Source organism: Danio rerio, chromosome 3 (assembly GCF_052040795.2).
Source record: "Danio rerio strain M-AB ecotype USA chromosome 3, GRCz13ab, whole genome shotgun sequence".
Classification (NCBI taxonomy): Eukaryota; Metazoa; Chordata; class Actinopteri; order Cypriniformes; family Danionidae; genus Danio; species Danio rerio.
The window spans coordinates 56,175,507-56,190,998 of NC_141023.1; the positions used below are offsets into that span (position 1 = coordinate 56,175,507).

At 35.0% G+C, this 15,492-nt stretch overlaps 1 protein-coding gene across 1 annotated transcript in view; it reads left to right on the forward strand.

The window, feature by feature from the left end:
- The window catches only part of atp13a1 (ATPase 13A1), a 52,253-nt gene that overhangs the window by 17,597 nt on the left and 19,164 nt on the right, over positions 1-15,492 (forward strand). Inside the window, exons 8-17 of the mRNA NM_001001403.2 lie at positions 444-499; positions 591-717; positions 4,321-4,458; positions 4,545-4,665; positions 6,286-6,443; positions 8,450-8,625; positions 11,824-11,934; positions 12,032-12,157; positions 14,134-14,242; positions 15,299-15,492. Coding sequence (NP_001001403.2) covers positions 444-499; positions 591-717; positions 4,321-4,458; positions 4,545-4,665; positions 6,286-6,443; positions 8,450-8,625; positions 11,824-11,934; positions 12,032-12,157; positions 14,134-14,242; positions 15,299-15,492 — 1,316 coding nt within the window. The remainder of the gene's footprint in view (positions 1-443; positions 500-590; positions 718-4,320; positions 4,459-4,544; positions 4,666-6,285; positions 6,444-8,449; positions 8,626-11,823; positions 11,935-12,031; positions 12,158-14,133; positions 14,243-15,298) is intronic.

A 15,492-nucleotide genomic window follows, 5' to 3' on the forward strand; every position in this document is an offset into this window, starting at 1 on the left:
TTCTCTCTTTGTGTCGTGTACTTTAGAAGCCCAAATACAGCAACAGAAGAAGGAATCTTTGTAGTAAAGCAGCGTTTGGACAGCATTTTAGCTTTTACTGCTTTAACATTACAGCGCCTCTGGCCATGCCTCTTTGCTGTGAGAGTTGTGTGCGTGAGGTGAATGCACTTAACCAGAAGCCTTTCCTGATCTCAATAGCCCGGATGTATTTTTTATTTTTTTTGTCCCCAATTTCGTTCGCTGTATGCTTTGCTAAGCTAACTCTGTAAAAGCCAATGTCTCCTTTTGCAATGAACTTTGAGCGTCTTACATTCAGAGATGTTGTTTATATTTACACAGCTTTATTACACGTAAACTAAAGTTTAAAATACGATATTGTAGTGGATCACCCCTTTAAGATTTGCATGTGTTATTATGTAATGTCTTATTCTGTCTTTTCACAGCTGTAGACAACGGCTGTGTTGCTTATGTTTTAAGAACGGGCTTCTACACCTCTCAGGTGAGGCATTGAATCAAGGAGATGGCGTTTTACTTTTTCTTTCAGGTTGGTTTATTATTAACATCTTAAACTTTGCTGTGTCTATATTTAGGGCAAATTATTGAGAACGATTCTGTTTGGTGTGAAAAGGGTAACGGCCAACAACCTGGAGACTTTCATCTTCATTCTGTTCTTATTGGTTTTTGCCATTGCGGCTGCTGTGTATGTTTGGGTCGAAGGTAAGTTATCTGCACATTTCTTCTTATTGTCAATGTTCAAAACAGTTTCTGTGGATAATATGATAACACGTTTTACCTTCAGCAATATTTGAAAAATAAAATCAGTAGTGTATATCTTAATTCTGTTTAAGTGATATGCCGACAAGTTTTCATTTCACTTGCTTTAATTTGATACAGTTTTACTCTGATCATAAAGAAGAATTATACATATACGCATACCCATATACGCATACCCATGCGCGAGAGATAATAAACATTTTGCCTTGCTAATCATTGACAGATCCTAAAGTAATACAAATGCTTAGGGCAGTGTCTGGCTGATACTTTCATGCCATTCAGAATCTATACAAGACCTTGAACAAGACTTTCAACTAAACTTGTCATGCCAGTTTTTTTTTTATTTATTTATTTATTTTTTTATTTCCACGCATAAACGCTGCCCCCATAACATATATATTACAGGGGGCAACTGACTCAAATCAGAGTCTTGTAGATGTTTTTTTTTTTTTTTGAAGATGCCTGAAATTTCCAACAATTTGGTGCTCTGACCCGGAAAGAGACTGAAAGCACAAATTTACAAGAATACAAATTCTAAGTGTATACTGGCGCTAGCTATTCGAACGTGCCCAGGCACGTTTGACTCCCATTTCCTAGTTCGTTTGACAAGTGTGAGTCCTCCCAACCATTCCCATGCACGGTTCAGTTGGCTGACCCTGGCCCAGATGGAAATTATTTGCCAAGCGTAGTTCGGTTGGGCTTTGGCACGCTACACGTGTAGTGTGAGTGCAAAGCACGCATGAGCATGAAACTGAAGACGCAATGTCACTTTTAAGGGACCGCCCGCACTCACATTATATTCGGGTCTGGGCACGCTTTTGTCATCGATGCTGCGCTGTTCAGTAAACGCTCACGCTCAGCACAGTGGGGATTACTTTAGTTATATCATTTAAAATCGTTTGATATGCAGTGACACACAGTCAAATATTTTGTCGAATAGATCCGCCACTTTTGACGCTCATAAACATTCATAAAGTCCTCGTGCTGCAGGAATAAGGAGTTTTGCTGAGGGGGTTTGCGTCTTTAATAAACTACAACCGTTTTCATTCACTGAACAGTAAAAATGATTAATTAAGCCATATGAAACAGTCCCTTAAAAGTCACATCTCGCTTTCAGTTTCGGGCTTAGGCGCATGTTGCATGTTGCACACCTCAAGCACACCTCAAGTGAGCCTGATTCAGAGCACTCACACTTCTCAAACGATACGGGAAACTGGCTTGGGCATGGTTCGGATAGCATAGTGTGAGGCCCTAAGTGTCCTAGAAGTTGGACTCTACAACATATTCCACCATTACTCGAGTTTGAAAGGAGTCTGTTTCATATAAATGGCATTTTAGTGAGTGATATGTAAGTTTATGTTGTATTTATTTGTGGAGATATATTAGGTTGCACTTTACACTTCTCTATTAAGATGCTATTGCAGCTAATGCCATTGTGTAAAATCATACATGAATGGTCTGAATTAAATAATTTTATCTAATGTATTATTTGTTGCTGTTAATTTCTTTTTATTTTTCAAATGTTGTATAATTATAGAAAAGTAACCACAGAACACAGTTCACGAATGGAGCGCTTTTAACATGCTGGTTATCTAAATCAGCTGTATTAAATAGGGCAGTGGTTCTCAATTCCGGTCCTCAGGGCCCCTGCCCTGCACCTTTTGTATGGCTGTTTCTCAATTTCAAGAACGCAGAGAACAGACTCGTGTTCTTGTGGAGACCGGTCTTGCCAGGTCACCTGGAAAGAACAAACTCAGGAGGCCGTGAGAACAGAGAACCCGTCATGTGAGAAATGAGATGCTGAGTTCTTTCTGATGGTCACATAAATTTTGCTCGTTTTTAACAGAACATTATTTAAACATTACAGCATTAGTACAACGATTTATAGTTTTTTTCCCTTTTCAGTATATATAACATGAACAAAAACCTTACAAATATACTTTGCACAACACAAATAAAACAGATTTTAATTTAAATTTCAACAAATAAACAAGTCTTGATGTGCTTATGCCTTTATTAAGATTTTCATGATAATTTGCTTTAACCGTCTCATTTAGAGAAACTACTGAAATAAATCAGTTAAATCTCTGAACTTTAAAAATATAAATATATATATATATATATATATATATATATATATATATATATATATATATATATATATATATAAAATGCTGTGCTTTCCAACTCCTTTAACCCATAGCAATGACTTCTGAGACATCTAGAGTGAATTCAGTACTGAAGGTTTTGAAACTGAACTTGGGCGGTTGATTACGTTGCACAAGAACACAAGGACGCAAGATCTCTAAAGAATGCATAATGATAACAGCCAATGGCTGCGTCCGAAACTGCATACTTCCATACTATATAGTTCGCTAAAATCAGTATGCCAGCCGAGTAGTATGTTTGAATTCATAGAATTCGAAAATCAGTAGGCGAGAAGTACCCGGATGACTTACTACTTCCGGCGAGATACTGAAGTGCGCATCCCATATACGCTGCGCTATCCCATAATGCCCCATGAGAGAATTCATGAATGGAAGTGAGGCGACACAACTGATGCAGGTAGGTCACGTGACCATGACAAAATGGCGGATGTAGTACGTCCGAATTCCATTCATATTTTTCACATTCAATCTGTATAGAGCGTACTTTTTTTTAACGGCCGAGTAGTACATTTAAATTCAAATGCAGTACCTACTGAGTAGTAGGCGGTTTCGAACGCAGCCTATGTCTTCCTTACTTAACACACCTGATTCAGATCATTGACTGATTAACTGAGATATCCATGAACTGATCCTTGTGTGTCAAATAAGAGAGACACAAAAAAACCAGGGTGGGGGGAGGCACGAGGACCGGAATTGAGAACCACTGACATGGGATGTCTCAATTAGCACCCTTGTTCAGCTGTCTGTATGCTGATCAGGTCAACAGCCATTTTAAGTCTCAACCACAACTGAAATATTTGCACCCTAAATGTCCCACAATGCACTGTGAACTGAACTCAACTTAACTCAGTGTGTTTATAAAAGAAACAGAGACAAAATTTTAAAAAGGCTGAATTTACAAGATTTTTTTTTATTAAGAGCAACAAAAAACAAGTATATTTTTAATGCACTCTGCAATAAAGCTAGTATTGAAGAAGTGTAAAAATCAGGCACAATGATTACTCACAATACGCTTTTAATGGAAGTTTGGAAATGCAAAATATGAACCACGTGACCCAAATCATCAAACGTAATGACAAATAATAGATTAACTATAGCATTTAGCCTAACATTTATAATTGTTTAATGGCTAAAATGTTGCTGGTATATGAAAATTTCTAATCATTTAGCTATAATGTACTCTTAAAACATGGTTAAATTAATATAAAGACGTTATTAGATTTGCTGTTGTATCTAAATTCCAGTTTTGATGATGTATAATAAGGAAGTGCCCACAACCTACAGGTGAACTACCTAGGGAGCTAGGGTGTTGATTGAGATGTGCTTACTATCTATATTTAGTCTCTTAAATCCCTCTTTCTTTCTCTGTGTCTTCCAGGGACAAAGGATCCAAGCAGAAACAAGTATAAGCTGTTTCTGGAGTGCACGCTGATCCTGACGTCAGTGGTTCCTCCTGAATTACCCATAGAACTTTCGCTGGCTGTTAACACATCTCTCATAGCCCTGGCCAAACTCTGTGGGTTGGATTCAGCATTATTATCTGTTTATCACAGGCTTCCTCCTTGCCTTCTCACACTTGCCTCTTATGTGTTTTTCTCACAGATGTGTTTTGCACAGAACCTTTCAGGATCCCCTTTGCTGGGAAAGTGGAGATCTGCTGCTTCGACAAGACCGGCACTCTGACCAGCGACAGCTTGGTGGTCCGTGGAGTCGCAGGGCTCAGGTGATTGAATAGTCTGCTTTTCGCAGACTATTTGAAGGTTAATGTGTACAACTTAAATGAATGCTCATTTCTGGATTTCGAAAACATGTTGATTCAGATGAACATCTACGGGGAGAATAAGATAAATTTAATATATCTTCATTTGTGAGCACACAAACTCTTTGGCATATAATAAAACAAGAGTCTCTGTATAAATATTATTATGAAAGTATCATGTCTAAAATTGATTTCTCTTCTGTAATTTAGCTTCATATCTGAAGTGAATATTGCGCTTTATTCATCATTTTTTTCCAAATATCTTGGTTGGAATCTGTAATTCGTATTTGTCTTTCTTTAGAAAACTATTCACATGTTTTCACTTTACTAAAGTGAGGGGAATTTGATTGGAGATGATTTTTGTCAATATGGATTTAATATTTTGTTATTGGGTAAAATAGGAGTGTGCACTATTGGCAAAGGGGCGGACAATTTCTGATTAATTTCTGGAGCATTTCCATAGGAACTTCATCTTGTGAATTTTGGAAATATTTCATTTGAAGCTTTACAGGAATTTATTTAAATTACTTTGAAATATAGAGGACTTCATATAATCTTTATATGCAAACTTAACTATAAACATTTGGTTGATAAATGTTGTTCAAAATTATGCAGTAAGTGTTTTTTTCAATTATAATTAAGTATCCTGACATAGGCCAAACTTCAATTTATCAAATTCACAGTTTATTCTCATTAGTTCCTATATATTCCTGTTAACTAGGTGTCTGCTGGGTCTTAAAATATCTTAAATTTTGGGCCTTAAAAAGTCCTAAACTTGCAGAAATATTGCGTTGAAGGTCTTAAATAATTTTAAACGGGTCTTAATTTTAAAAGTTGTCAAAGTAAAGTTACCCAAGCGGTCCAACACCCATTCAACCACCAATAATTCATCTAAATAATTATCTTTTTTTTTTTTTTTTTTTTTTTGCTAAGAGATGTTTATTTCACCACAGCTGTTAGACATTAAACAGCAAATTATCTTAATTAAATTCCCTAATTAGGAAAAGAAAACTAAAACCAGTTACACCATTCCTCATGATAATAGCAAAAACTCATCCCTTTACATAAACGTAAAATGGTGTTTAAAAAACTTCAAACTGCTTTTATTCTAGTCGAAATAAAACAAAATAAGACTTTCTCCAGAAGAAAAAATATTATCAGACATACTGTGAAAATTTACTTGCTCTTTTAAACATCATTTGGAAAATATTTAAAAAAGAAAAAAAAGGCAAAGGGTGGCAAATAATTCTGACTTTAACTGTACACAGAGACATTGTTTTTAATAGATAGCATGATTTACTTTGTTTTATTTATTTATTTGTTTATTTTAAGTTTTATTAAAGTAAAATAACAGAGGGTTTATCTTGGTCATGCCAAATGTACCCACATATCAAATAATATGTTTTTAAAAAATGTACATTTCTAATAGGGGTCTAATGTCACAAACCCCGAATGGGAAAGCGAATATTACATTTACTATAGTTTGGTTTTACAAGTGTATAAGTTTACCCAAATATGACAGCTTCTGCATCTGTGAAGGCCAAAAATGTGAAATGTGTGTAATCGTGTTCCTCTTTTCCTCAGAGAGGGGAAACAAGTGATGCCAGTATCAGAGATTCCAGTGGACACTCATCGGGTGGTGGCCACATGTCATTCGCTGGTCACTCTAGATGATGGTCAGCTGGTGGGGGATCCCCTGGAGAAGGCTATGCTGACCGCAGCAGACTGGACGCTCACTAAAGGTCTGATTAATACACTGCACAAGACAAAGGCTGAGCCACACACCATCATCTTTTAGGCTTTATGATTTCCACATTGCTGGACATTTGGATTTTATTGAGGAGATTTATTACTGTGCACTTGCAGTGGCAGGCCTTAGGCTTTAAAACACTCTGCCTTTACATTAGATATGCACAATGTTTTGGTGGTCATATCGATATGGGCTGAAAAATTCTATTTTTAATGTTATCGTTATTGGTCCGATATTAAAATTAGGCCGATATCTTCAAGCCAATAAATTACTTAATTGTACAGAACTGCCTGCCTTGTAAGCAGGATAGAATCTTGTGAGAGTGCGGTTATGAAAACGTCAAATGACTAACAATTGTACATTACTGTAACACAGGGGTGGCCAACCCTGTTCCTGCTTTCAGTTCTTAGTTCTTTCATTTTATTTAAAAATATGTTTAAATTAATTGAATCCAGTTTTGTCATTTAACCTATTATTTTTACACAACAGTTAATTTGCATGTTAATTTGCTATGTGAAGACAAAGAAATTATTTTATTTTTTGCATGCTGATTTATGTGAAATTGTGAAAAGGGCCATATAATCACCTTGTAGTTTTGAAATCATTCCTTTTTTAGGCTACTCTAAGCTCAGGTCACATTTTATGAAGTTTTTAAAATAAAATCAGTTGTATAAAAATATAACATTTTGAAATATTTATGTTTATCGGCTATGGTATATCGGTTATCGGCCTCCATATCTAAAGAGTTATCGGCATCAGCCCAAAAATCCATAGGTCTGATACCAATCAAACAAAGTGGACCAAACAGCTTAAAAAAAACTGTCTTTATAGTCTGGCGTTTAACACTGTGTGTGAGCTGTTATTTTAACTTATTTTATTCATGAATTATATTCCATTTTATTATTGTTTGTTTCTTATTATTTTGATTTTATTGAGCACCAAGGCTTCTAGGCATGGAATGAACAAGTTGGCTTCACTTTGCAACATCTATCTTTTCTGTTTTTCAAAAATGACCCTCTTTTAGAGTTGCTCAAAGAGATGCTTAACTAAATAATTCCCCATATGTGTTTGATTGGATGGAGATCAGGAGACATATTTATAATAATAATATTAACATTTTACATAAAAGCTTTATTTCTTCATGTCTTTCTTTAACAGATAACACTGGAAAAATACTATTATAACATATAATACTGCAACAAAAAGTGTACTGTCCGTCTGTTATCAACACCCCTTTTTGAAAGTCATGTTCATTTAATTTACCATGTTAGTATTAGTTTGAATTATGCTAGTGCACGGGTGGCCAACCCTGTTCCTGAAGAGCCACCTTCCTGCAGATTTCAGTTGCTACCGTATCAAAACACACCTGCCTGTAATTATCACGTGGTGTTCAGGTCCAAATTAATTGGTTTAGGTGTGTTTGATATGGGTTGCAACTGAAATCTGCAAGAAGGAGAGTCTCCAGGAACAGGGTTGGCCACCCCTGTGCTAGTGCGTAAACTATTAAATTAAAGTGATTTCACCTAAAGGTGATAGTTTCAAGGAAATATAATATATTAAACATTTAGTCTGTGAAATAAACCATTAAAAGTGCTAACGATCACCAGTCTTGTGATTGTAAGTGTTGTATTGTCATCTTTCAGGTTGTATTTCAGTTTTAATGCGCTTTTCAAATAAATAAATAAATAGAAAACAAAACAAAGTAGCTTCTTGCCATCGTGACAGATCCAATAGACTGGTTGATCGCTTTCACTCCAAAATGCTGGGTACAGCTGTTGCAATGAAACCTGAACTCTGTTGAGTGTCGCCTCTTGCTGATTCTTAGCTCTTTGTTATTATTAAGATAATCTAAAATCAGTGATCACTTATTTAAAAAAAACAAGTCATAGAAAAGATCGATACTTCAATTTAAGGATCGATGCATTACATAATATCAATACTTTAGGATTATCCGCGAGTAATAGTGATTTATGACATGTTTTCTTTTGGTCTGTTTAGATGAGAAGGTGTTTGCTCGCAGCATAAAGACTCCAGGGCTGAAGATCCATCAGAGGTTTCACTTCACCAGCGCTCTGAAGAGGATGTCTGTGCTGGCGTCATATGAGCGCATGGGCTCCACCGAGCTCTGCTACATCTCTACTGTGAAAGGAGCCCCGGAGACCCTCAGAAACATGGTGAGCAGATCTGTTGCTCTTTAGCTGGATTATGTCCAACACACGCCACACACATCTGCTCTGCTTTTGACAAAAACTGAAAGAAAACCCTGACGTGCACATTCTTTAGCTAGCAAGAGACGCTCCTCCCTGATTTAACTAGCTGTTAAACTTTACCCTGAGTATACAGTGTTGGGTAAGTTACTTCAAAAAATAAAGTATTTAAAGTGATAGCTCACTCAAAAATAAACTTACTTATTTACTCTCTCAAAACGTATATAAGCTTCTGTCTTCTGTTGAACACTGAAGATATTTTGAAGAATGTTGGAAACCTTGTTACTTTTGACTTCATAGTATTTGTTTTCCTACTATGGATGTTGATGGTTACAGTTTTCAGCTTTATTTATTAGATCTTGTTATGTGTTCAGCAGAGTAAAGAAACATATAAAGGTTTTGAACCACCTGAGGGAGAGTAAATAGGTGATACACTGCACATTTTTGGTGAATGAATCTATTCATTTACTTGTGTAAATGTATGTTTATTCAGGTTTTTTTATTAATTTCACTAATATTAATGACAAATATTAAAACGTTCATATCATTTATTTACAATACAGTTTGTAAAGTAATATTTTCTGTCTTTTAGTAGATAATATATGAGAGACTTGCTTTGCTTATCAAATAAGTGGGTCTACTTGGGTTTGCAATGTAAACATTAAATAAAAAGCAATTATTTTTATTTCATATATAAAGTTTTTAGTTATGATACTATCAAAATCATTCAGATTTATTACAATATTCCCCACAGAAATAACACAAAATGTCTGCTGATTCTGTCTGGCTCTACTGATTACTAATTCTATCAGTTAAATTATACCTAAATATTCTAATTGCTTTGTATGAAAAGTAATTGAATTGCTTCTCTACATAAAATACTACATAAAGTCCCTATAAATCGAAAAACAATAGAAATGGCATTTTTAAAATTTCTTTAAATGTGATTCAAACATGGCCTGTAGCATGGCAGTAGCTACAAATACCGTAAAATGTAACCATCCAGTATATCAAAACAAATTAGTGACATTCTTTTTTTATGAATACTATATATACTATATACTGTCAATAATTTCTTATTATATTCTACAAGACTATTAGTGTTTTTTTTTTTTATAAATATGAGAAGATTTCTGTACTGAGAGCACTTTGATTGATGTTTTTAATGCCGAGTTCAGACTGCTTGATTTTCAAAGTAGTCGTGTCACATGTTTTCACACTGTGTGACTATCTGGGCTAGCGTTTTGTCGCTACTTTCTTTACATTGCATGATGGATTGGCGACAGGGACTTTCACATTGCATGACTTTACAATAGGAAGAATCGTCGACAACTTAATAATTATTATTAATTATAATAATTATTATTATTAACTTTATAATGAGAAAGAAGCCTTTAATAGGATAGAAAATGTACATATTTGCTCACCTGGGTTTAAAGTGAATTAGCGATTTTTCCTCAACTTTCTTTTTTAACTTTCTGTATAAAACGTCAAACGGACACGGGTGCTCCTGTCAAACCTCCACTAGTTTTTCCTCTATTTCTTGGGTCCGAATAATCTGAAAATGAGCGCTTTTAAGTTCTCCCTCAACCTTTAGCTGGCATGCAGGTACAAACACACACACACCAGCGAATGCTGCTCTCTTATTGGCTGTAGGTCATCACCGATGTTATTTTCAGTCAAAACTCATTTCACACGGCATGATTTGAATCACCGACAGCTTCAGTTATTTCGCACACCAAATATCTCACAGGCATTGCCGACTCATCAGCGATTCTCTCAGATTGCGTCTTTGATGCTTCATACTGTGTGATTGTTGCTCACGTGCACGAGCACTGATTTGCCAGGCATTTGTTGGCAATTTCTCAAAACCTGTCGGCGAGTCAAAATCGGGGTTAAAATCATGCAGTTTGAACTCTTTGCAGTTTGAAATTTATCCCAGGAAGAATTTTTTTGTTTTCTTTAAGAATACTCTTAAACTGAAAAATTATATAATGCTTTTTTTGTATCATCTCTTATTCAATTAAGTTGTTATGTTTATGTAATATGTTTTCATCTGGATTATCTTGCCATGATATAGCCATAAATAGTTGATGTTTCAAGAAATATGCAAATAAACAAACAAACAAACAAGTCATAATTATGTGCAATTGTCTGACAATTTTAGGCAGCTTTAGTTAAAAATATAATTATTCTTGAAGTAAATTCAATTATTCTACTTCTGTGAATTAATTCATACTGGTAAATTCTAAACAAAACATGAATTTGTTTAGTTTGTCTGAAAAAAAAAAAAACTTAGGTAAATATCATTAGCTCCCTTAGATTCTTTTCTATTTTTATTAGCTACAGAACAAACCACTGTTGTCCAATGAATTGGCCTGTCTTGTTAACCTGACTAACCTGTATAGGCCTTTAAAGCACACCTTTAAGCTGAATACTAGTATATTTTGCAAAATAACTAGATAAATATTATGTATAGGGTGTATGCACAGCTAGTGTTTCGTTCCATACCGATAAACTTCCAGTGGTCGGTTAATGTGATTGTTTTTTTTTTTTTTTTTTTTTCCACATTTAAACGGTTTCTTTTACAGCATCGATGTTGTAATGTTATCAAAATACAATCAGTTAAATAGACTTAAGCATTTATTTAGTTGTTCAAGCATATAACGAGATGAAAAGCTGTTTACACGCACACGCTCGTCAGGAGCAGCAGGCTGAAACGCCATTGAAAGTACTGGGGTAAAATAAATGTTCATATTTTAAAGACATGGTGAGGGAACCGTTTGACCCAGATTACTGAACAATTATAAGTCCTTTAGCATAATAATGTATATACCCTATTGTCATCATGGCAAAGACATTTTGTTATTAGAATGAAAGAAATTTATTATTAGAAATTTGTTTTTAGAACTGTTATAAAATATTTTTCTCCATTAAAAATTACTTGAGTTAAAATTTCAAAGGGTTAATAATTTTGTCTTCAACTCTGTCACTCACGTTGCAAATAACAAACAAACTAAAACACCTTGAAATGAAATCCCCCACAATAAGAGATATTTTAAATCATTATTGAACACATTGAGTAGTTGCTTGAGATTGTGTAGATTGGGTCAAAAATAAGGTTTTATTTATTTGTGTTTATAATGTAATGTTGCTGATTTGCAGTTCTCGGAGTGTCCGGCCAGCTATGACGAGGTGCACAGAGAGATGTCCCGCGAGGGAGCCCGAGTGCTGGCGCTGGGATATAAAGAGATGGGCCACCTGAGCCATCAGCAGGTATTGACCAGCGAGTAAAATACTGATCACCAGCTTTACGGTTTCTCTGTGGTTTATTCTGCTCTATTGCTCTATGTGTGTGTGTGTCTGTGTTTAGGTGAGAGAGGTGAGCCGTGAGCAGCTGGAGTGTGACCTGCGCTTTGCTGGATTCATGGTCGTGTCTTGTCCTCTCAAGTCAGACAGCAAAGCAGTGATCAGAGAAATACAAGAGGCATCACACCATGTGAGTGTGTTATCGCTGTATGCTAGCTTGTGTGTGTTTTCAAATGCATTATAGGCACAGTATGATCTAATTTGTTCATTAAAACATGCAAAAAACACCAATACATTTAGAAATACGCCGGTAAAAGTTTCTGACGGTATGATAACCTTGGATAAAAATATCACAGTTTTACTTTTAAAAACGTATTTTTTCCCCCCATTGATCACAATAGATTTTATTTTAGAAAAACATGTATTATATTTTGTAAAGGTGAACTTGTCAGGCTAAATAATTAAAATAAAGCATTGACCTCTGCTATCTTCATTAGTTTCAAAGACACAGCTTTCTTTACAACACACACAAAAAAGAAAACCTTATACCATATACCGTATACCAGGGCTATACAATTGACGGCCCACGGACCGAACCCTGCCCCCGAGGCAGTTTGTTTTGGCCCTCCAAATAGTGTGACCAAGATATCAAAAATAAATTTAGTGCTGTCAAAAAACGGCCGCTATAGTTATGAAGTGACGTGCGTCTGTTCAATACAGCGCGAGCTGCAGAGGTTGCGCAGAGCATAAGTTACTATAAGCGAGTGGTCTGGACAGCTGAAAACATTTGGAAATGTTTTGTAGAAAATGCCTTTTTGTACAGTGCACTGATATCGTTAACAAGGATGCAATGATAGCTGATTTCACTATTAACTATGCTTTAATTCGTCACAGTTAATGAATTGTAAAGGCTTCTCTAAGCCACTTTTCTGTTGCACGGAATGTTATGGCATGTTGCCACCTGTGCGCTAGTTTAAAGTTCCAAGCAGGCTATGTACACCGAGGCTACTACGCACGCATACTGGATTAACTATAGCAGCGGCCGTTCCCATATCACGTCTTTTCTGCTTACAAGTTTGTTATTGCTAATGTAAGAATGACAATATGCATGCACAAGCGGAGCAACGCTCTAGCGTCTTTCCAGGCGCACGCAGTAGAAAACATCTCACAGTGTGTTGTGCGTGCCTTTCAATGCAATGTAAACAAATATATATGTTAGACGAATTATTAAAATGATTAACAACAGTTAATCTAAATAGCTACTTACCTAATAAAAAGCTTGAATTTACATTAGACGTGATAACTGTGAAACCATGATTATTCTTCAGACTTTATAATCGTCAACCAAAATCTATAATCGTTGCATCCCTAATTGTTAACATAACATATGAATGTGTCTGAATGTAGAAAAGTCATACTTTAGCAATGCACTGCTTTTGTTGTGCTCTGAAATACATTTGAATGTTTGTGTAAAAAAAAAAAGTCAATTGGACAATGCAGTGATATTATGTTGTTTTAAAATGCAATATATTCACATTTTATTGTAGAAAACGCCAACGTGGGTGTCTTTATGAGCACAAATACAGCATATGGGGTCTTATATGAGGTTGTGTCATCCCTCATATTGCAAGTCAAAACTCTACGGCCCTTCGTTTGGGATGCTTTTCATGAACCGGCCACCATGACAAACTACCTGCTGTATACCTTATGATCGGCATAACAAAAAATTCTGTCGGTTTTAAAGCCTCGACTTTTCCAAACCGCGGAAAACCTTGAAACTGGTTATCATTCCATACCTTAATACGATACCTTGAACAATATCTGTTTTCGATACCATGAGGAAAAAATACACTGCATTTCATTCAAAGTATACAATTTCAGATTTTTAGATAAACACGGCTCGAATATAAGAATGAGGCATATTTGTAAGCCTATGCAGTCGTTTCTTGTTTTTCTGATTAAAACAAAAGTTTTATCTTAATATTACCATTATTTACAGATCTGATGCAAATATTTTTACTAACTCGTACTTAAGTGTATTAATACTTTAACAGATAAATTGCATATTACTCATTAGTCATAAATACATAAACAGGTTTTTTGGCATTTATTTCGCAAACTCAGGCTTGTGGAAGGTCTAACATTTGCTCCAATCTCTGTCCATAGGTTGTAATGATCACAGGTGACAACCCTCTAACAGCGTGTCACGTGGCCAGAGAACTGCATTTCATCCAGAAAGAGCACACATTGATCCTGCAGCAGAGCTCCAGTCAAGGTGTGTGTGACATCTCTCTTACAGCTCCAGAGAGAAAAGAGCTTGACTAACATGCTTTAAAGTGCTGCTATTGTGTATATAATATTTCACATATCTTGTCACTGTTTGGATAAGTGTTTGGATTTGTTTTCCTTTTTAAAAAAAAAAAACATTTACTTTTTACTAACATATTTATTTAGGTGTACTATTTTTTTTCTGATCTGTTATTTAGTTAAATCAGCTCCAGATTCACCTTTGGTACTGACTAATCCTAATGTATTGGCAAAATATGATATTGTAAAGCATCCTGTAAAAACTATTAATTTAAAAGAGAGCTCTAATGAGTAATGAGTACATCCCTCATAGAGCTCTCTTTTAAATTAACATTTTCAACAGGATGTAGCACTGTATAGATGTCTAAACGTTATTAAATATTATAGAGATTATATTAGTTTTTTAATAGAAATGTTTAAAAGATGTGAACTTTATTTATTTATTTTTATATTTGTTATTGATTTTTTTTTATTTATACCAGAGCTTTTATTTATCAGACCTGAGTGTTTTTAAATCATCACTCACACCTTACTTATTAGCCTTTATGTGCTTTTTTTTTTTAAATGTCTTTGATCTTATATATTTTTTTATGATGTTATTATTATAATTTATTATTTTTATTATAATTGGTTATCTATTTATATTATCATAATTTTTTATAATTTTATTATCAATTGTTTTTAGTTCAGTCTATGCATTTATTCCTGCATGTATCTTAACTTTACTTTTAATGTGCATTTAAAGCGCTTTTGACATGCTTCTTTTAAAGGCGATATATAAAATAAAGTTAGTGTTATTATTGTTACTATTGTATCAGTATTAATACAGTTACTTTTTTGTTTTTATTTGTTGATTTTTTTTTTATTAATATCACGCAAAGAGGTACACGAGTAAATGCCATTCAAATGCATTTATTAAGAAGCTAAACTGTTTTGTTTATGAGTGAATATAACCAATTCTGCTAATAATAAGTAAATAAGTAAATCTCATTTATTTTTTGTTTTTGTGATGTGTGTTTGACAGCTGAATGGCAGTGGGTGTCTATCGACGGCAGTGTGTCTCTTCCTCTTCCTCCATCTTCAGTGTCAGAACTGATTCAGCGGTACGACCTCTGTGTGACCGGAGAGGGACTGGCCAGGCTGAAGTTTGACCCGCAGCTGCTCAGCGCTTTGCTTCCTCACGTGCGCGTCTTTGCTCGTGTCAGCCCTAAACAGAAG